The sequence below is a fragment of the Nyctereutes procyonoides genome, unplaced genomic scaffold (assembly GCF_905146905.1).
Source record: "Nyctereutes procyonoides isolate TBG_1078 unplaced genomic scaffold, NYPRO_anot_genome, whole genome shotgun sequence".
Classification (NCBI taxonomy): domain Eukaryota; kingdom Metazoa; phylum Chordata; class Mammalia; order Carnivora; family Canidae; genus Nyctereutes; species Nyctereutes procyonoides.
The window spans coordinates 15,589,226-15,610,937 of record NW_026575046.1 but is presented as its reverse complement, the minus strand read 5'-3'; the positions used below and the strand labels follow the sequence as shown (position 1 = coordinate 15,610,937).

General features: G+C 37.4%; 1 protein-coding gene across 1 annotated transcript in view; it reads right to left on the bottom strand.

Moving 5' to 3' along the window:
• Positions 1-21,386, bottom strand: part of IL7R (interleukin 7 receptor) — a 31,686-nt gene extending 10,300 nt beyond the window's left edge. The window contains exons 1-4 of the mRNA XM_055325426.1: positions 21,328-21,386; positions 20,991-21,073; positions 16,019-16,157; positions 2,809-2,966 (exon numbers count right to left, since the gene is read on the bottom strand). Coding sequence (XP_055181401.1) covers positions 2,809-2,966; positions 16,019-16,157; positions 20,991-21,072 — 379 coding nt within the window. The 5' untranslated portion in view covers position 21,073; positions 21,328-21,386. The remainder of the gene's footprint in view (positions 1-2,808; positions 2,967-16,018; positions 16,158-20,990; positions 21,074-21,327) is intronic.
• Positions 21,387-21,712: the final 326 nt, after the last annotated feature.

The window sequence follows — 21,712 nt, the reverse complement described above, 5'->3', positions numbered from 1 at the left end:
ATTTAGCTTTTGTTTCTGTGCTCCATTATGTCATACTGGCTTGTCCAGGTCTGTCTCTGGCCCAAAGGGTGTCTTTGAGCACATTAGAAGAAGTTGCTCATTCCTCAAGCAAAATTTTTATAAGTTAATTTATTCTGGAAACAATCTGAACAATTATACAGATTCACCCCACCAAGACAAATGGGAAGTGAGGAAGCTGCCCCTCTAGCTTTATCAGAGGGCCCACACCTGAAGAAGGGGAAGTGAGGGCCAGATGCTTACAGGGGTCTTGGGCTCAATCAGGGGTTTCCAGTTTAAATTCAATTAAATGATAGTTCTGCCAATGAAATGTCACTTAAGTATCAGAAGAAGGTTCTACCAGCGACATGCCTCTACTATCTCTCATCCTGCTTGCTCATGGGTGCTTTCCAAAGCTCCAAGAGGCTCACAGCACTCAGTTCATGGGGCCCCATGCTACCAGGTGTGAACACAACTGCTTTTCTTCCTTGGCTCCTCAGATGTGGCTTGTTAGGTTTGCTTCTGCTGGGGCATAGAAAATGGGCCTCTGAGAGCAGTAGGTATGATCTGGGGATTCAGATGGACAGAGTGCTACCTGGAGTATTGAGTATTCACTTGCTCACTCTCTAAAATGCCAGGAGTCTGTCAGAGGACTGAGAATTTCTACCCTCTCTACTTGCTCTCAGAGAAGTGAATATATTGAAATTCCAGTGGTAAACCTTTAGATACGGTGCTCTTGTGCAGTGCACCAACTAGCCATCCATCTATGATGGCCGAGTCTACAAATGACAAAACCCAGGTTGTTTGTGTCCCATACTCAGAATTACCTTGTCATCTCCTTCTTAGCACTCACAGAGGTTGTGGCCTATGTTGCTGTGTGTCCAACATGTACAACCCTCTGCACAATGTCTCTTTTTCACTATCTTTGCCTTCTTACAGGATGATTATTCACAGATGGAACTTTTGCTTTTACACTTTATTTTACCAATTTAGTGAAGCAAAGCTGAGATAGACTCAAAGCTTCTCACCGCCTTGTTGTCACTAATGGGTAGCGCTTCCTTATCTCTAATCTTCTTTTTGGGTGCTGAAGAGGGGTTTGAGAGTGGGGAGAGGGAGTGAGCTATAGTATTTAAAACCAGCAAAAGAATGCATCTCTTCAATCCCTTTGGCCAATGTCCCCCCTTTGTATATTGTTTCATCTGTAAATCTCCATAGGTAGAATAAATATGGGTAGTTATTAATCTATTGCCCTGATGCATTGTGATTGGCTTAGATATTCTCCTATAGGAGTCTCTCTGAGGCTTTGAAAAGAACTTTATTCACCCCAGGGTCATAATCTGTAAGAAATGGGAAAAACTTTCTTGTGTCTATATTCTCAATCTTTCTGGTTAACTTTTGATTTACTTGCCTAGTAACCAAATGGTGAATTGGTAATTAATATTAACTTATAACCAGGTAATTGAATGGATTTACTAATTTATATTATTATGTATATGGTTATTATATAGAGCCAAAGGACACAGGTAGATGAGTTTACCAATTAAGATTATAATTTTATTTGAAATATAATTGCTATATCTTTTCTTGGCAGTGTAATATGAATATCCTAGGCCAAATAAGATTGACTATGCTCACTTCTCAATAATAAGTCTCTTAGGAAGAAGTAATTTCATGTGTCAGCTTGGCTAGGCTGTGTGCTCACTTGTTTGGTCAAACACTAGTCTACAGGTATATTTTTTTAAGACTTGATTAACATTTAACTCAGTATACTTTGAGTAAAACAAGATTACTCTCCATAATGTGGTGCTCCTCATGCAATCAGATGAAGGCTTTAAAAGCAAAGACTGAGGGTGCTGTGCTGGCTCAGTCAGAAGATCATGCCACTCTTGATCTTCAGGTTATGAGTTCAAGCCCCAAATTGCATGTAGAGATTACTTAAATAAATAAATGAACTTAAAAAAAAAAGCAAAGACTGAGATCTCCTGAATAGATACAATTTTGTTTCAAGATTGCAATATACAAACCCTGCTTGAGGTTCCAGACTGTGGCCTTTCCCTGTGTGATTTGGACTCAAGACTGTGATATCCAGTCTTATCTGAATGCCTATCATTCTGGCTTGCCCTACAGATTTCAGACTTGCCAGCCCCCATAATCATGTGAGCAATTCTTTAAAATGAACCTCTTTCATATCTCTATCTACATCTCTATCTATCTATCTATCTATCTATCTATCTATCTATCTATCATCTATCTATCTATCAATCATCTATCACCTATCTATATCTTATATTGGTTCTGTTTGCTCTGGAGAACTCTAATACAGAAGTCATATTTACTTTTCAAAATAACTTGATAATTTAACTAAATGCACTCAGAATATGGTGGATATATGGGAAGAAGACTACAAGGAATTCGGGAGAGGGTAAGATGGAGGAAGGAAAGGACATATGTTGGTGGATAACACAGGCCTATCTCCAGCGAGACTTCACACAGATGAACTCTTCCTGTAATTACTATCCTTCATAGCTGAGTTTTTTATTTTTTATTTATTTATTTTATTTATTTTTATTTTTAATTTTTTCATAGCTGAGTTTGAAGACCCTCAGAGTTCTCTGATAGTAAGAATTAGTGGCATGTGTTTCACGACTTTGATTTATTTAACAAATTCCTTCCATTAGGGAATTTGTTCTTCCCTATTGAAAATAGCTTTCATCATTTGTCTACTTTTAACATGCAGAAGGTCCAGAGATAATCAGTGTCTTCATATATCCCTAAATGGCAAACATACTCCCACATAAAAAAACTTCTTACCTATCCGGACTATGTTCAATTTCTTGGAAGTTATATTCTTTCCTTCAAGCTTCACATATATTTCACTGTCTCCAATGAGTAAGAATTTCTTTGTCTTGATGAAATACATCTCTTGCAGTTTATTAAAAGTCAGACATTTTACATTCAAAAGAGCTCCACTGTAGAAACAAAAAGGGAATCCATCTTAATTCAAGTAGGAGTTTCTGTATATAATGGAATAGCATTACATGTACATTTCAGTTGTATGGCTTCAGCTGTGTCCATAGGTATGCGGATGGGTAGGTGCTTGAGAGAGAGGGAGAGAAAGAGAGAGAGAGAGAATTAAATAAGGTGGCTTCTTGCTACCATCATACCTAGTGATAATATATTTAGACATTAGATGCAACAGTCAAAGCATGTTCATGAAAAAGATGGAAATTCTTATTTTTAAATAATTGATCATCAAAAAACAAATACTTTGTTTAGGTGAGAAGATAATTGCTCTTTTTGATGTCCTGCAGAAATAAACTGAGGAAATAAAACCTGTAAAGAAATACTGACCCAAAAAAGTTAAAGAAAATGATACAATATCCAAAGGATTATATGCATTAAATTCCAAGGTAATTTTGACTGTACTCCATTTTTACCTCATCAATGGACTTTAAAAGCAACCCTTCTTCCCATGTTTCCTAGCTTAACATGCGACAACAATGCTCTAGAAATTGAGTTTTGTCACTTCTGTGACTTCCTCTTCCCAATTAGGATCAAGCTTTCAGGACACTGAGGAAGAGAGATTATTGCCTACTGTACGACTAACATCAAAAGCTCCCCATTGTGCTCTTCAAAATAAAAAGTATAACTTTGAGTTCCAGTAATAGCAGAACATCATACTAGCCCTCCAATATATAACTATCATGAACCTTGGACAAGCTGTTTTTGAAAATCTATTTAAAAGCTTCAGTAACCAAAAGTATGCCAAAACAAGACGGAATTTTATCCCTTGGTAAACAGGTGGTTGAGATCCTTGTTTCTGCTTTTTTTCTTTTTCTTTGTTCGATGGTATTCCTTGGGTCACACTCTGGTAGACATTTAGAATCTGATGGAGAGTCACCATTTTATTGTATTTAGAAGTTAGAGGACTGCTTGCATGAATGGATATTTTTAATGGGGAACGGCCTAGAAATGAGGAAGCTATGGGGATGGAAGACACCAGATCTGTATATAAACTATGCTCATGTCATTATGTTTCCTTTTAATTGTCAAGTGAGGAAGAGACTCTAAGGAAACCATGGGTTAGCAATAGCTAGATGGCTCTAGCAAGAACTGAGCTGAGATTTTAGGTGCTGTCTCAAAAGAAAAAAAGAATTTGAAGATGAATCCAGTCCTGTTAACCAACTAAAAGAGCTAAAACTAACACTCAGCAGAGGAAGTTAACAGAATGCAGAAAACCTATTAACAATAGTGTCTTTCCTTTTTTAAAAAAAAAATTTATTTATTTATGAGAAACACACAGAGAGAGAAAGGCAGAGACACAGGCAGAGGGAGAAGCACGCGGGGAGCCTGATGTAGGACTCAATCCCAGGACTTCAGATCACATCCTGTGCCAAAGGCAGATGCTCAACCACTGGGCCACCCAGGTGCTCCCCAATAGTGTCTTTCTTATAATCAAAAGCTACTACAATGACTAAAAAAGAAAAATGAGACCCAGAGACAAGACAAAAAGTAGTCAATGTAAACTAACCCTAAAGTAACCAGACATTGGAATTAGCAGAAAAGAACTTTAAAGCAGCTTTTGTAAATATGTTCAAGGGCTAAACAAAGAATACGGCCATAATGACTGAGTAGATGTGTAATGTTAGTGGGGAAGTGTAAACTGTAAAAGATGAAAATACTGTAACTGACAAGTAAATCTAAAATTCATAAAAATGCACCGACTGTATTGGATGGGCTTAATGGCAGATTGGAAATGGCAGAGAAAAGGGTCAATAAACTTGGAGACAGAGCCCATAGCAAGTTTTCAGTCTGAGATAACAGAAATTCTTAGTGACCTATAGGATGATGTCAAGGGGACAAATAAATATATAATTAGAGTTCCAGAACAAGAAAAGATAAAGCACCTGGATGAAAAAAATAGATACAAAATAATAGCTCCAAATTTCCCAAATGTAACAAAAAAATGTCTTTTTTAAGTTTAAGAATCTCAGCCAATCCAAGCAGGATCAATCCAAAGAAAACCATACCAAGGCACATCACAGTCAAATCACTGGAAAATAAAAGCAAATAGAAAATTTTAAAAGTATCTAGGGAAAAATATCACTTTTGATCAGAAACTATGGGGACCAGAAGACACTGGAATAATATCTTTAAAACTCTGAGAGAAAGAAAATATGTCCACTCTGAATTCTTATATGCACAAAATATTCTTCAATAATGAAGGCTAAGTGAAGATATTTCCACATAAATAAAAATTGAGATGATTTTTCTATAAACTTCTTTAGACCAGAGGGAAATGATACCAGATGGAATTGCAGATCTACAGGAAGCAACTAGGTGTACCAGAAATGGTATACTTTGGTAAATGTTAAAGACGTATATTTCCTTCCTTTAAATTCTTTAAAGATAACTGATTGCTTAAAACAAATATTACAACATTACTGTAGCACTTATAGTGTATAGTATATGTACAAATAGAAAACAGTAGTGCATAAGATAGGATGTGATAAATGGAATTATACTGTTGCAAGTTTCTTATATTTTGTATGTGAAATAGTACAATATTAACTCTAAGTAAACTATGCTAAGGTTGAATATTGTAACTGTTAGAACAATCACTGAGAAAAAGGTATTGCCCAAAAGTACAAATAAGGAAGAAGTTGAATATCTCAATAGCTCTATTTCTTTCAGAGGATTTGCATTAATTATCAACAAACTTCCCTACTAAGGAAACTCTATGCCAGATGGTTCTATGCTGGTGAATTCTATAAAATATATAAGAAATAGTGACAATTCTACACAAATTACTCTGGAAAACAGAATAGATACAGACTCTTTCCAATTTGCTTTATGAAGTTAGCTTGATCCTGGTACCAAAAGCTGGCAAAATATTACAGAAAAGACATTCACAGATAAATGTCCTCCTAGAATATATATGCAAATTTCCTCAAGAAAATATTAACACATTGATGGTAATACTATGAGAAAGTAGGACATGTCCCAGGAAATCAAGGTAGATTCAGCAATCAAAGATCAATCCTACAATTCACCATATTGCCAGAACAAAAGGCATAAATAATCTGATTGTGTTAAGTAACACAGATAGACAATGACAAAATTCAATATCCACTTATGATAAAAACTCTCAGCAGATGATTAATAGAAAAACACTACCTCAACCTGATAAAGGAAATTTACAAAGAGACTACAGTTAATATTACATTTAATAGTGAAATTGTGAACATTTTTCCCCTACAATAAGGACAAAACAGGAATATCCACTTTCACCATTTTTATTTACTGGAGATTCTAGCCAGTGCACAAGGCAAGAGGAACAAACAAACAAAAGAACACCCCGTTTGGAAACGAAATAAAAAAGCCTTTCTTTATGTACAATGTTGCATAGATTCTCCAACACAATTACAGGAACTAGCAGGGTGAATTCATCAAGGGCAGAATATAAAAGACAATTATATTTCTATAGGATAGTATCAAACAATTAGAAAATAATTTTTAAAAACAACAATTCCATTTATGATAACAACAAAAACATAAAATGCTTAGAGATAAGATTAATAAAGAATATTCAGGGCAGCCCAGGTGGCTCAGCATTTAGTGCCACTTTCGGCCCAGGGCATGCATGATCCTGGAGACCCGGGATCGAGTCCCACCTTGGGCTCCCTGCATGGAGCCTGCTTCTCCCTCTGCCTGTGTCTCTGCCTTTCTCTCTCTCTCTCTCTCTCTCTCTCTCTCTCTCTCATGAATAAATAAATAAAGTCTTTTTAAAACAAAAAGAATATTCAAGGCCTCTGCCATGGAAATTATAAAACATTCCTTAGAGTTATTAAAGGAGATCTAATAAACAAAGAGGTACATTCATGGATTAGTAAATTTAGTAGTGAGAAGATAGCAATTTCTCCCAACCTGGTGTATATAATATTAATCAAAATCTCAGCAGGAATTAAAAATAATGACAAGCTGATTCTAAAATTCATGTGGAAATACAAAGAACTCAGGATAGCCAAAACAACATTGAAAAAGTAGAACAAATATGGAAGATTCAGGGCAGCTGATTTCAAATTTACTGTAAAGCGATGACAGGCCACTTTAGCACTAGCATAAAAATAGATAAATTGATCAATAGAAAGTATAGGGTTCAGAAATAGACTCTCACATAGAAAGTTAACTGATTTTCAATATAAGTGCCTTATCAATTCAGTGGGGAAGAGAAAACTTTTTCAGCAAACTATCCTAGAACAACTGAATAAATATATGGAAAATATGAACCTTAATCTCAAGCAAAATTAATTAGATATGAATTATAGATTTAAATGTAAAGGCTCAAACTATAAAATATGTAGAAGAAAATATAGGAAAATATCTTTCTGACTTTGAGAGTGGACAAAGATAGTAATGACACATACAAAAATTAAACATAAAAGAGGAAAAAAAGACACATTGAACTTTCATCAAAATGAAAACTTCCTCCCCATTAAAATACACCATTAAGAAAATGAAATGGCAAGCTATACACTGGCAGAAAATAGCTGTAACGCATATATCTGACAAAGGAATTGTAGCCAGAACATAAAATGAATTCATACCCATCAACAATAAAAGGATAAATAACTAAATAAAAAAGACAAAAGGCTTTAACAGACACCTGCCACAAAAAGACATACAAAAAGCCAGCAAATACTCAAAAAGATGGTCAACATTATTTGTTATTTGAGAAACATAAAGAAAAACCATGAAATACTATTTCAAAGCTAAATGTCAGAGACAATGTATAGTTCCCACACTTTGTTGGTTTCAGAATAGAATGGTATAACCACTTTGGAAAACTGCTCCAAATGTTTCTTGAAAACATTTTGTTGTGTGAGAAATTTCATATAAAAAAGAGTAAACAGCCTATTATTCCACTTACAAGAACTATTCCACTTATAAGAACTACTGGAAACTGGCAAAACCAGGGGATCCCGGGCGGCTCGGTGGTTAAGCATCTGCCTTTGGCTCAGGTTACCTGGGGTCCTGGGATCAAGTCCCATGTCAGGCTCTCTGCAGGGAGCCTGCTTCTCCCTCTGCCTCTCTTTCTGTGTCTCTCATGAATAAATAAATAACATCTTAAAAAAAAAGAGAAACTGACAAAACCAAAGGGTGATGGATTGCTCACTGGGGATGAGTGGCTGGAACAGGACAGGAGACATCCTTCTAGGGTGAAAGAAATGTTCTGTATTAGAAAAGGAAGCAAAGTATGTATTCTCATTGCGAAAATAACAATGAAGAATAAAAACAAAAGTACTCATTCTCTTCCTTCCTCAATCCTCAACTTAATTTCCCTCTCCTGCGATAAATATAATTACCATTTTGTTTTTCCTATATGCTCTTCTAGCCAAATAATTCTGAAAAGACTCAAATTGGAAGTAGGGATAGTGGCAGAAAAAAAAGGTTTTGTACAAGTTTATTTACATGGAATGAATTTTTCTCATTAACCAGATTTTTTTAAAAGGTCATAGGGAATATGTTCTAAAAAGATCCTTTACTACCTACAATCCAGAATGTGTTGTTGGTTTTCTTTGGTAAATTGGATGTGAGTATACTTTTCTCAGCATGTGCTCATGAGAGCCCTTTCTGGGATTGTTCCTGGACTCTGAGCAGAAAGACTATGTCTATGGCTTGAGGCGAGATGGGCATGGGGTTAAAATCTGAGGAGGATGCCTCAGCTTTAGGTGCAGTCTCCCAGCTCTGGGCTGCCATGGTCTTTGAGTGACTGGTTATGCTCCTGCATTCAAACAAAGACAGATGGGTGAAGAAATTTTAGGTTTATTAATCGGCTAACTATATTTACTATTTGTGAGGCCTTCCTTAACATTGTCCCACCCCCAATTATGGTTGTTGTTTTTTTTAATTAGCTGTTATCTTATAGGGTATAAGATGTTTGCATCTTATACCAAGCAGTTGTTTTGGCTTTAAATGCATGTATCTAAAAAAAAAAATAAAATAAATGCGTGTATCTGTGTGTGTGTGTATGTGTGTGCATGTGTGTGTTTGTTTGGGTGTCTAGAGTGTGTCCCTCATTGAGCTAATTGGGTTTTCACCCTTGGAGCAGAGTAAATATTAAAAGCAAATTTTTAAGTTAGGCCAGATGGATACCCCCTGGGAGGAGTGTCACATGGAGAGTTCTGATGATGGCAACATGTCATAATTGGATGAATAAGGATAGGGAAAATTGGAGCAATATCTCATTTCTGAATTTTAGGTAAAACATACGATGTTGAAAAAAAGATAATGACTTTTAGTTCATTCATTGAGTTTAGAATATATTTGTAAGTAAAGCATGGTGAAATATTCACTTACAAATCCTTAGGTAGCAAGTTCTTGGTATTGTTGGAAATTTAAGAAGAACCTACAATGGTATTCTTGGTTTACTCTCGCTTTTTGGAGAGGGATATTAATAAGTAATGAAAAATAAAGGATCACCATATGGTTGGCTTGTGAGCCTGGACATCGTTTTAAGGGGTCTGAACCCCAGGAGCCACTCTATGTGAAGGGGAAGCCATGCCAGGAGCTAAGAAAACCAGTGGCCTGCAATAGACAACCTCACTTTGTGCCAATGACCATGGCCTCAGGTGATTGGAGGAAACACAGTGCAGTTCATGAGGAGTTCAACTCAAGTCAATCCAGTTCATTTCAACTCACTTAACTAAGCTAAGGTTGGTTGCTAAGTATGTATTGCTAAGGTTAGAAATATTCTATAACTACACCATCCAACACAATAGCCACTACCTGATATGTGGTTATTGAACACTTAAAATATGGCTAGTCTGAATTGCGATGTGCTCTAAGTATGAAATACACAACAGATTTTGAAGATTTAGCATGCAAAAAAGAATATAAAATATCTCATTAATACTTTTGTTTATATTGATTATGCATTGGAATGTTAATATTTTGGATATATTAGGTTAAATAAAATATATTATTAAACTAAATATTATATTAAATATATTAATTTAAGTTAAATAAAGTTTGCCTATTTATTTTTCCTTTTTTTTAAATGTGGCCACTAGAAAATTTAGAATTAGCTATATGTCTGACACATTTGTGGATTCTGCTATATTTCTATTGGATAGAGCTATTCTAGGGTATTTTGGAGGGGAGAAAAAAGTACTACAAGTATCCAATGTTAAAATTAAACACAGAGACCACACTTGAAAATTCCCTTACCAGAATCAGTTATATAAGCAAATCTTAATTTAGCTTACTTTGCAAGACAAGCAAGATTAACTTAACCTGGGTGACTTCTTGCTTATGCCTCTGAAAATCATAAGCAAAACTTAAATAGTTTGCCAAAATTGATAGGAGGCAACCACTAACCAATTTCCTTTCAGTTAAGAGAATTCTAGTATTATAGCCAATCACTGTAAAGAATAAACACTCTTCGCCCTTACACTATATAAGCTGCTTTATAACAACATACCTCTAAGCCTCATTCAATATTTTAAGTGCTCTTGGCTTGCAAACTGTCTTTTTGGAATGTGCACAACAAACTTTCACAAATTACTACTTCCGTGATTTGCTGGCTTTACTTCTTCTTTTCTTTTCTTTTCTTTTTTTAAATCTATCTTTGACCCCAAACAGTACTATAGGCTAACAAATTTGGGCCTGTAAGACCTTTTCAGGGAACATCAGCCAAAAACGCAACTCATACAAAACCCTCTTGTCCTGAAAATGGGGAGAGACTGCTGGGAAGACCAGAGCATCCACTTCTTTACCCTACCTCCAGCTTCCTAAATCTGCAATCATGTCTGGTTTAGCTTGATAAATACATTTCTCCTGATGAGGCAGACAGGTATCTACATGAAAATGTTAAAAACAGAAGCAAAATCCAACTGTAGCTTTTATTCCTCATTTGGTCTCAAAAGGATCTATCTCAAAAATTTTGAAAGTTAGTATGATTTCCTGGTGAAGGAGTAAATTGCTAGATTTAGCACCTGACAGATACTGCTAGGTAATTCTAGAACATGAGGTAGATTTGGCATGGATGGTAAATGATGAAACAAAGAATGACATATGTGAAGTGACATCTGTGGGTGGCACATGGGAATGACTGTGGTGCCCCCAAGAACGTGGGAACAAAGGAGTTGCCTTCTGAGAGCTGACTCTGGAACTTATACAAACACCTAAAAAGCAGTGTCCCAATTCAAGTGCCCATGGTGTTTTCGAAAGTGACATGAATGAGAAAAGTGGGCCCTAACTTCAGGATTGAGATTTAATTGTCCATCTACAGAAGCAGCTAGAATTCTGTTCAGATACTTTGACTCTATGGGCCCACTATTATCAAATCTGATTTTTTTTTTTGCCTCTGAAGTATCTTTTTAATTTAAATTCAATTAATTAACATATAGTATTATTAGTTTCAGAGGTAGAGTTCAGTGATTCCTCAGTCTTATATAACACCCAGTGCTCATTACATCATGTGCCCCCCTTAAAGTCCATCACCCAGGTACCTTGTCCTCAAACCCCCTCCCTTCTAGCAACCCTCAGTTTGTTTCCTATGATTAAGAGTCTCTTATGGTTTGTCACCCTCTCTGAGTTCATTTTGTTTTATTTTTCCTTCCCTTCCGTTGTGATCCTCTATTTTGTTTCTTAAATTCCACATATGAGTGAGATCATATGATAATTGTATTTCTCTGACTGACTTATTTTGCTTAGCTTAATACCCTCTAGTTCGATCCATGTCATTGAAAATGGCAAGATTCCATTTTTTTTGATGGCTGAACAATATTCTATTGTGCATATATATACCACATCTTTATCCATTCATCCGTTGATGGACATCTAGGCTCTTTTCATAGTCTGGCTATTGTGGACATTGCTACTATAAACATTGGGGTGCAAGTGCCCCTTTGGATCACTACATTTGTATCTTTGGGGTAGATACCTAGTAGTGCAATTGCTTGGTTATAGGGTAGCTCTATTTTCATCAAGATAGTATGGTACCAGACACATAGATGAATGCAACAGAAGATAAAACCCAGAAATGGACCTTCAACTCTATGGTCAACTAATCTTTGACAAAGCTGGGAAAGAATACTCAATGGGAAAAAGTCTCTTCAACAAATGGTGTAGGGAAAAATTAGACAGCCCATGTAGAAGAATGAAACTAGACCATTTTCTTACACAATATGCAAAAATGGACTCAAAATGGATGAAAGACCTAAATGTGAGACAGGAATTCATCAAGAGGAGGAGGAGGAGAAGGACACAGGCAGCAACCTCTTCGACCTTGGCTGCAGCATGTCTTCAAAGGCAAGGGAAAAAAGGCTAAAATGAATTATTGGGACTTAATCAAGATAAAAAACTTTTGCACAGCAAAAGAAACAGTCAACAAAACCAAAAGGCAACTTACAGAATGGGAAAAAATATTTGCAAATGTCTTATCAGATAAAGGGCTAGTATCCAAAATTTATAAAGAACTTATCAAACTCAACACCCAAAGAACAAACAAACCAATCAAGAAATGGGCAGAAAACATGGGAAAAGACATTTTTCCAAAGAAGACATACAAATGACCAACAACACATGAAAAAATGTTTTACATCACTCAGCCTTAGGGAAATGCAAATCAAAACCACAATGAGATACCACCTCATACCAGTCAGAATGGCTAAAATTAATAAGTCAAGAAATAAGAAATGTTGGCAGGAATGTGGAGAAAGGGGAGCCCGGGTACACTGTTGGTGGGAATGGCAAGCTGGTTGCAGCCACTCTGGGAAATAGTATGGAGATTCCTCAAAACTCATTTTTAAAGAGATAACCTAGATGTTTAAGTGCTGTAGCTAATCCTAAAAATTGAATAAGCACTTTGAGATCTGAATCAAATAACTCTAGCCTTAACAAGTTAACAAACAAATTCCCTTTGTTTTGCTTTATATTTACGGAACAACCTTCTGATCACATTTTAAATTTTTTTTTTATTTATTTATGATAGTCACAGAGAGAGAGAGCGAGAGAGAGAGAGAGAGAGAGAGAGAGAGAGAGAAGCAGAGACACAGGCAGAGGGAGAAGCAGGCTCCATGCACCGGGAGCCCGATGTGGGATTCAATCCCGGGTCTCCAGGATCGCGCCCTGAGCCAAAGGCAGGCGCCAAACCGCTGCGCCACCCAGGGATCCCTGATCACATTTTTAACGAAAATCAGTCTACACTGAGAATTAAGTATCACTTACAGGTACTAGTGATATACCAACTACCCCAATGCAAGATAGTTGTTATGATTAGAGAACTTGAGTTACTCTTTGGTCACAGAGCTCCTTAAATTTTGCTATTGGGATTCTAACCCAGATGCCTGTTTTCAGTGCCTCTGTTTTGTCATTCTAGGTACCTGAAAGCTGGTTAACATTCTGGTGAATAAAAAAATTTTCAGATCCCCCAGTAAGAGTGGATTTATATTAATAGGCACCCTACTGGCCCGCTATGTCCATCTTCTCTCCCAACACCAACTCCTGTAGGTCCTGAGCCCAGTATGAATATCTGGTACCTATAATAATTGTATCTACCAATATGAAATCATGACTTGGCATACCTGTAATCTAAATCTGAGATTTTGGCTAATCCAAATCCAATCCTGAGAGGAGTATTCTCTCATTGAACACTAAGTAATTTGGTTCCTAACCTTAGGAGATTGGTGGCCAGATCAGGCAGGTGGTAAACTCATCTAGGAAAATGTCACTAGTAACCTGGGAAACAGCACCTGGTTTCCATCAACAATCCGACCTGTGAAAAGACTTCAGTAGAAAGCACATTTTTCAGTCATTTCTAATCTCTTCTTTATAAACATGGCAAAGGAACAGAAAGTTCCAATAAAGGTAGTTTCATTGGAAAAGCAACCTAGCCTTGCCAGCAAATATAGCACACTAGGTGACTTTGATTTGGGAAACAATGTCCCCACTCAGCCTAGGAGCTGCATGAAAAATCAATCTCCCTTAAGGTGTGGATACCTTCACAAAAACAGCTGCTCTCTAGGAGCACCTTAACCTCCTCATATTTATTGTTTTTCACTGAAAAATATGTCTTAAGACAATTCCCTCCCAACTGAAATATCTAAACCTAATTGAAAACCCCCAGTGGAAGCTGCAGATAGATTGCAATATCACAGGAAAAATAAAGAGATTTTCCCAGGAGAAGTGGGCAAGTTTGTTCCAACGGGTGAGGAAGTGGTGTGAGCGAACGTGGACAGAAAGGTCATCTCAGCCTCAGGAGAAACTGCGTGAGTTCTGCAGTCCACCAAATAACTGGGTGGAGAATCCAAAGTCAAGCCTCTATTGGAGGGGGTTTTGTCCATAAAAATGAGTGCATGGTTTGAATGAGCTGTTCGGCTATGTTGGTGTAGCCTAGTTGCAGTATAGATTCTGGACATCATAGGTTCCTGTTCTCCCAATATTTTATTTCTGGAAAGTGTGTTAGAGAAGTGAACCCAAAGAGACAAAGAACACACTATGAGGTTCAAGTCCAAAAGCATACTTCTCCAATGACTGCATTAGAAAGCAGCAATGTCCACAATAGCCAAACTGTGGAAGGAGCCTCGGTGTCCATCGAAAGATGAATGGATAAAGAAGCTGTGGTCTATGTATACAATGGAATATTCCTCAGCCATTAGAAATGACAAATACCCATCATTTGCTTCTACGTGGAGGGACCTGGAGGGTATTATGCTGAGTGAAGTAAGTCATCGGAGAAGGACAAACAGTGTATGGTCTCATTCATTTGGGGAATATAAATAATAGTGAAAGGGAATAGAAGGGAAGGGAGAAGAAATGTGTGGGAAATATCAGAAAGGGACACAGAACATAAAGACTCCTAACTCTGGGAAACGAGCTAGGGGTGGTGGAACGGGAGGAGGGCGGGGGGTGGGGGTGACTGGGTGGCGGGCACTGAGGGGGGCACTTGACGGGATGAGCACTGGGTGTTATTCTGTATGTTGGTAAATTGAACACCAATAAAAAATAAATTAAAAAAAAAGAAAGCACTGCATGAGCATAGGCAGGTAGCTCCTATAATTTAATGCAAGGCATGTGATTTAGGGCTTGTCTAGACTATGTATTAGAGGGGCTTGGCTGAGGGTCTACTGAGTTTATAAGCCCCCTTTTACAACTGGTGGATCTTGACTCACTTTTCTTAGTAAGAAACTAATTAGGTCATCTGATATGAATTTGGAGTTAGCCATAAGTTAGAATTTCATGTTGGAGTATTTTTTCCAAGTCATCAGAGACAGTAACCTTCAGCAACAAGAGATTGTTTGTGGAGGACGAAGAAAGCCCTCTCTTCACCGAACTTTCAAACCAGAGAGAGACTTTCTCTTTTTCTTTGTGAGGACTCATGAAACCAAGAGCAGAGTTATTCCTACGGAGTTTTGGAAAATTGACACTGAGGGTATCATGTGAAGTCAAACTGTGTCAAGAGGGTGAAAGATCCGTATTCATAGATTTTGTTATTTTAATGCTTCTTTCCCATTACTTATTACATACTGAATTTCTCTTCTAATTAAAGTATTAAATTATTTAATCATCCCAAACTCCCTATGAGTTAGTACATTTCATTTAACAGGTGAAGAAATTGAGGCATAGATGTGTTATATAACTTGCTTTAGGTAAAAAAGCCAAGTCAGTGCTGATATTGGGATTAGAAACCACGCAACTGCACTCCAGGGTGCAATAAAACACTAGATTGTCTCATGTTAGGAAAAGAAATTTGGGAGGAAGAATGTCCTAGGAAAGCAGTATTTAAATTCTGCTATGAAGTCAGGAGGGTTGTGAGGACTCCAAGCTCCAAATCATCAGCTTGCTGTAGCAGCAAAGCCTGACAGATGAACCCATGAGAGTATCTGCTGGAGTCTTTTGGTAAAGAATTTTTGGAGTTCATTCGATTTTTGGGGGCCCCATACTCCTTCCTTTGCTGAGCAGCATGTGAAAGGAATGACAGGATTTCCAGGCACCCATAGGAGTCAGCATTCCTCACCATATTTCAAATTCCAGATTGGTGCTGTTGATGTCAGGGTCATCAAAAGTGCAGGTCAACAGGTGTTGGGTTCCATCCACTTCCAACTGACTGTAGCAAGAGAATGAATAATCATCCAGCTCGGCATCTTCAAAGTCTCCTGGGAAGGAACAAACCTCCAGCTGTTAATGAAGTAAATAAGTGCATCCTTTTGAAATCTGGAGTGACGTTAACGAAAGGGCAGCCTTTTGGGGCAGACGTGAAGAAGTAATCATAGGGTTATAAAACTCAAGGCAAAAGACAGAGAAACCAATACCAAAACCCAAACCGAAAAGACCCCAAACCCAAACCAAATCAGTATCTTATGAGCACAGATTTTTCTAAGAGAAAAAAAGATAATCACAATTAATAAAAAACCTCCGAAGGGATCCCTGGGTGGCGCAGCGGTTTGGCGCCTGCCTTTGGCCCAGGGCGCGATCCTGGAGACCCGGGATCGAATCCCACGTCGGGCTCCCGGTGCATGGAGCCTGCTTCTCCCTCTGCCTGTGTCTCTGCTTCTCTCTCTCTCATTCTATGTGACTATCATAAATAAATAAAAATTAAAAAAAAAAACCTCCGAATATTTCTAAACATTTCTTCTATTGGGTTAGGGCATTAGAGACCGAGAATAAAATACTAAATATGCTTTTTTACACTGTTCGTTTATTCTGTTAATTGGTACATTTCGAATAAGAGATACTTTATCTCCATCATTCAAATGCTACCTAACCTAGTCTTTGGCTTTGTCACTAATCTTAATTTATTTCCTCTCAAGTATTTCTTTTTTGAAGGAAGGAAGAAGCACTATATTATAGTCAGAAGTTCACTTTTTAAGTGATAGTTTTTCCTGCCTAAATACGCATCCCAACTAAAAAGTGCAAATGATTCTCTCCATTGTGTGAAATATTGTTTAAAGCAATTTGTCGTAAGCTACTAACTAAGGCAAATATGGTTAGAAAAAAAATTAGATCTGCCAGAACTCAAATCTAGTGGACCTTCCCATGAATCCTACTGCTTCTGTGTATGTAGATCCTTCTTCTATAGATACTGTATCTTGAAGATACCAGAATTCTGGACGTATGTAGGGAACCAGAATTTTTTTTTGCAGCCACTTTTGGTAAGTACAATCTGTCACAGATAGTACTCAATTTCTTGAATGGGGTTGAGGCCCCTAAGATTAAATAGACATTTTGTATGTATATTTCACAATATTTAACAGAAAAAAATTGTCAGCAAATATGGACTGAGACCTGAGAAAATCAGTTCTGGAGTAACTGAAGCCATTCTCAGAGTGGTCAAGTGTGAGCCTGTGATGGCTTCCACATCTATTGACACTAGAAATTACTTTGGACCATCAATACTAGAAATTAGAAATTAGAAGCTCCTGGGGTTGTTTTCTTTCTTTTTTTTTTAAGATTTTATTTATATATTCATGAGAGACACAGAGAGAGAGGCAGAGACGCAGGCAGAGGGAGAAGCAGGATCTCCGCGGGGATCTAGACTGGATCCCAGGACCCCAGAATCATGATCTGAGAGGAAGGCAGATGTTCAATAACTGAGTCACCCAGGCGCGCACCTCCTAGGGTTTTAAATAGAATATAGAATGTACTAAAATTAAACCCCAGTTGAGTGTTCTGAAGGCCATGAAATGTAGAAACAGCATCTTCTTGACTTAAATAACTAAGTAGGTCTGTGGGAAGGTTAGTAAAACTGGTGGCGAGCGGACCAACTAGTTGAGTGACATATTGGTTCAGTCAAAGCCACAAATCTTGAAAAGCTAGATCTAGATAAGAGCTGTGGGCACTGCTCTTTCTGACCATTCCAGAACCCACTAGGCTCACAATTCTGCCACTAGCAAAGGCGTCTTATGTAATTTCAACAAGGTATAGCTCTCTCCCTGATTAACAGTTTTAAATAATGAGGGGAAACTCACCATTTAGGGCTCACATTTTAAAGCATGTTCATTGTTAATCTTATAGGACTAAGATCTTGTGTCCTAAGAACTGGCTCTTTTCTCAATGGAACGAGTCTAGAGGGCTTTAGCCTGCGCTTACTCAGCAGTCCTCACTCTGTACAGATGTTTTCTCTTCTTTGAATCTTCCACCAATCCTATACAACAGAACCTACATTACTATTTGGATTCAAACTTCTATGGATCAGCTTTGTCTCCAAAATTCTTCAATATACAATATAAGCTAGAGAGAGCACAGTCTAGTAGATGCTGAACATTAGTAGGACAAAGCACTCCTACTGCCTTTAGCCATCCAGTCTGGTAGAGTCAGTCTGATGTGTATTTTCATACAATATACATAGCACGGGTCATACAAAGTAGCTACATTTTGAGTTCATTGGCTCTTAAACCAATAAAGTTGCTTTGTAACCAAGAAAAATTCCTCTCAACAACTTGCAAAGTTGCATGGCATTTTACAAAGAGAGTATTATACACAATCTAAGCTGAAAAATTCTTAGATAAGGGTAGTATACACGGTGGTTAAGACCTCTGGCACCAGAACTGGACAGATGTGGGTTTAAATTCTTGCTATTGTACTTTTTAGCTGTGGTTTCGGTCAGATTACTCAACCTCTCTATGCCTCATTGTTTCAATATGGAAATTCACTTTACTTTGAGGAATCACTGAACAAAATATATGCAAAGACAGAACACAGTAAGCACCAATAAGGGTTAGCTAGAACTATTATCTTTTTTTTTTTTGACAAATAAGTAATGAAAAGGTAAAATACGAATTCTAATTCTGAAATATATGTGAAACCTTTGGGACTTCTTTGAAAAAGAATTCCAGGGGTGCCTAGGTGGCTCAGTTGGTTAAGTGCCTGCCTTAGGCTCCGGTCATGATCCCAGGGTCCTGGAATGGAGCCCCACATCTGCCTCACTGCTCCAGGGGGAGCCTGCTTTTCCTTTTCCCTCTGCCTGCTGCTCCCCCTGCTTGTGCTCTCTTTCTGTCAAATAAATATATAAAATTTTTTTAAAAAAAGAATTCTATGTCAAAGTCATAATTCTATGACTATGATTTGAAATTACATAAAACTTTTGAACAGTGAGCTAACCTATTATTCTTTAAATGCCCACTATAGGGGATCCCTGGGTGGCTCAATGGTTTAGCGCCTGCCTTCAGCCCAGGGTGTGATCCTGGAATCCTGGGATCGAGTCCCACATCGGGCTCCCTGCATGGAGCCTGCTTCTCCCTCTGCTTGTGTCTCTGTCTTCTCTCTCTGTCTCTCTCTTTCCCTCTCTCTCTCTCTTTCTCTCTGTGTCTCTCATGAATAAATAAATAAAATCTTTAAAAAATTATTTAAATGCCCACTATATAAGCATATTTTTCTATAAAAATTTAATTTTTTGAATATGTATAATAGACAAGGCCATGTGGTTTAGAAGTCTTCCTTTTGAAAGGAATTAGTTGATTAAAAGTAGAAAGGGTTTGGATTTTTAAAAAATATCATTTTCTTTTCTTGATCATCCTTGTGGTTATCAAAGAGCTAGTCTTTCAACAAGCTGCTTCTTTTTTTTAAAATATTTTATTTATTTATTCATGAGAGACACAAAGAGAGAGAGAGAGAGAGGCAGAGATACAGGCAGAGGGAGAGGCAGGCTCCACACAGGGAGCCCAAAGTGGGACTTGATCCTGGGACTGCAGGATCACACCCTGGGCTGAAGGCAGGCGCTAAACCCCTGAGCCACCCAGGGATCCCTCAACAATCTGCTTCTGATCATTATACATCCCAAACTGAAAAGTATTTTGAGATGTTCAATGAGGATAAGTGGTTAGATCTCCTAAATAAATCTGAAATTTAAAAGTTGAAGTGAAAACTCAGCTTTCAGTTAGAATTCTTATTTCTTAAAAAAAAAAACAAAAAACAAAGGTATGGTCACCAGGGAGAGAATACATTATACTCTGAAGAGTAAGAATTAGGTGTTACTTGCCAACCAAATATCTGTGCAAACATTAATAATCGTCCTCACAAAGTGATTCATACATGATCACACTGAAAAATGTCAGCCCTCTAACAATTCCCTTAGTGAAAATATTCTAGAAATTTCCACCCTTAGTAATTACATGACTTAACATATCTAAGCTGAATCATTAGGCTGATGTATTTGATATCTTTGATAAGAAAATTCCTTTTAATTCTTAAAGTGAAAGGGCTTATCAGGAACAAATGGGTGGTTCAAATTTCTAGGTGGCTCCTGTTACTGCTGTTTTTGCCTTTGTCTATAGTTTTGCTGTAATTACAACCTATTTACTAAGTAGGCAGCATCAGCTTCTAGGTGCTAAATATTTCAAAAATCCCAAAGAGTATTGTTATATGATACATTTGTTGATATGAAAACAAATATATTTTAATGAGATGACTCAGATCTTCAGCTATTCACTATGAATCTCACATAAATCTATCAAAACTGAAGTATTTTGAAGAAGTTTTCAAATTTTCAATTTAAATATTGAATGTCTACTATGTTCTAGACACTCTTTTAGGTGCTAGAGATATGGCATTGGTAAGTGCAAACAAAGCTGTTGTTTCAGAAAATTATTTTATCATGGTTTTGGAACCTCCTAGAAAGCTAAACAAAACAAATCTAACTTGATTTTTTAACAAGGTAAAACTACCTTGGAGATTCTCCAACAAGCACACCCATTGCGTCTATATGGGTGTTCCTTTTGTAAGAGCAGAGGCATTGACCAACATTTAAGATCCACATTTAGAGTCTAATGCATTCCTTCCTGACAATTCTAAGACTTTATAAACCACCCACATTATTGTCCCAAGACCTCCTGTCCTGCTGGTTAGAACTTAGAAAACGACTGAATTATGTGGTAAGTTCTCCGACTCCATTCCAACTCAGTGTCCAGATCAGGTCTGTTAGGGATCTGAGTAACCTGTAGCATATGCTAGAGATAATCTGAAATCCTAAAGAAAAGTTAGAAATGACTCACCATTCTGTGCATAGCCACTTTCTCCAGAAACGGCTTGAAGTAAATAGAAAACCATACCAAAAGCTGTACCCAGAATCATCATTCTGAGAGAGAAAGAAAGGAGAGAGGAGGTGTGTGAGCCTATGTGTAGAAATGAATGAGAGAGAGAGCACCAGTGAGAGAGACAGAGACAAATCTACAGCTTTAGCACTTTATACTTCTTTAACCACAGACAGGGGGAAGTATAAACACAGCAAAAAAGAAGGCAAGTGCCAGAAACAGGAAGTCTGAGTAAAAGTATTGCTGTTGTAAGCAGAGGTAGAGGAAACAAAGGGATAGAACTTTTGAATTATTGTACCTCTTTGGAATTCCTGTTGGCCCCCAAACTTGCTTATTACAGAGCCAGGTAGTGAATTCAAATTGAGCCCCAACTCCCCTGAGACTAGAGTGTGACTAAGGCTCAGTTCAAAAACAAATCACCAGGCCAAACGCTAAACTTGCAAAGTTAATCAATTGATTGTCTAGGGTGAGTTTCACTTTAAGGAAAGATTCTGCACGGTATTGAGTAATTTATTTAAATAGTTCCCCTCCAATCTCTGAGCATACACACTAGAGAGTTTCACAAGAACAGCAATTTTTGTTTTGTTTTCTGTGTATCCCTAGTACTTACACCTTGCTCATCAAAGTAGGCATTCAAAAATTATTTAGCTAGTCTGGGAGTTGGTAAACTAGGGCCAAGGGGC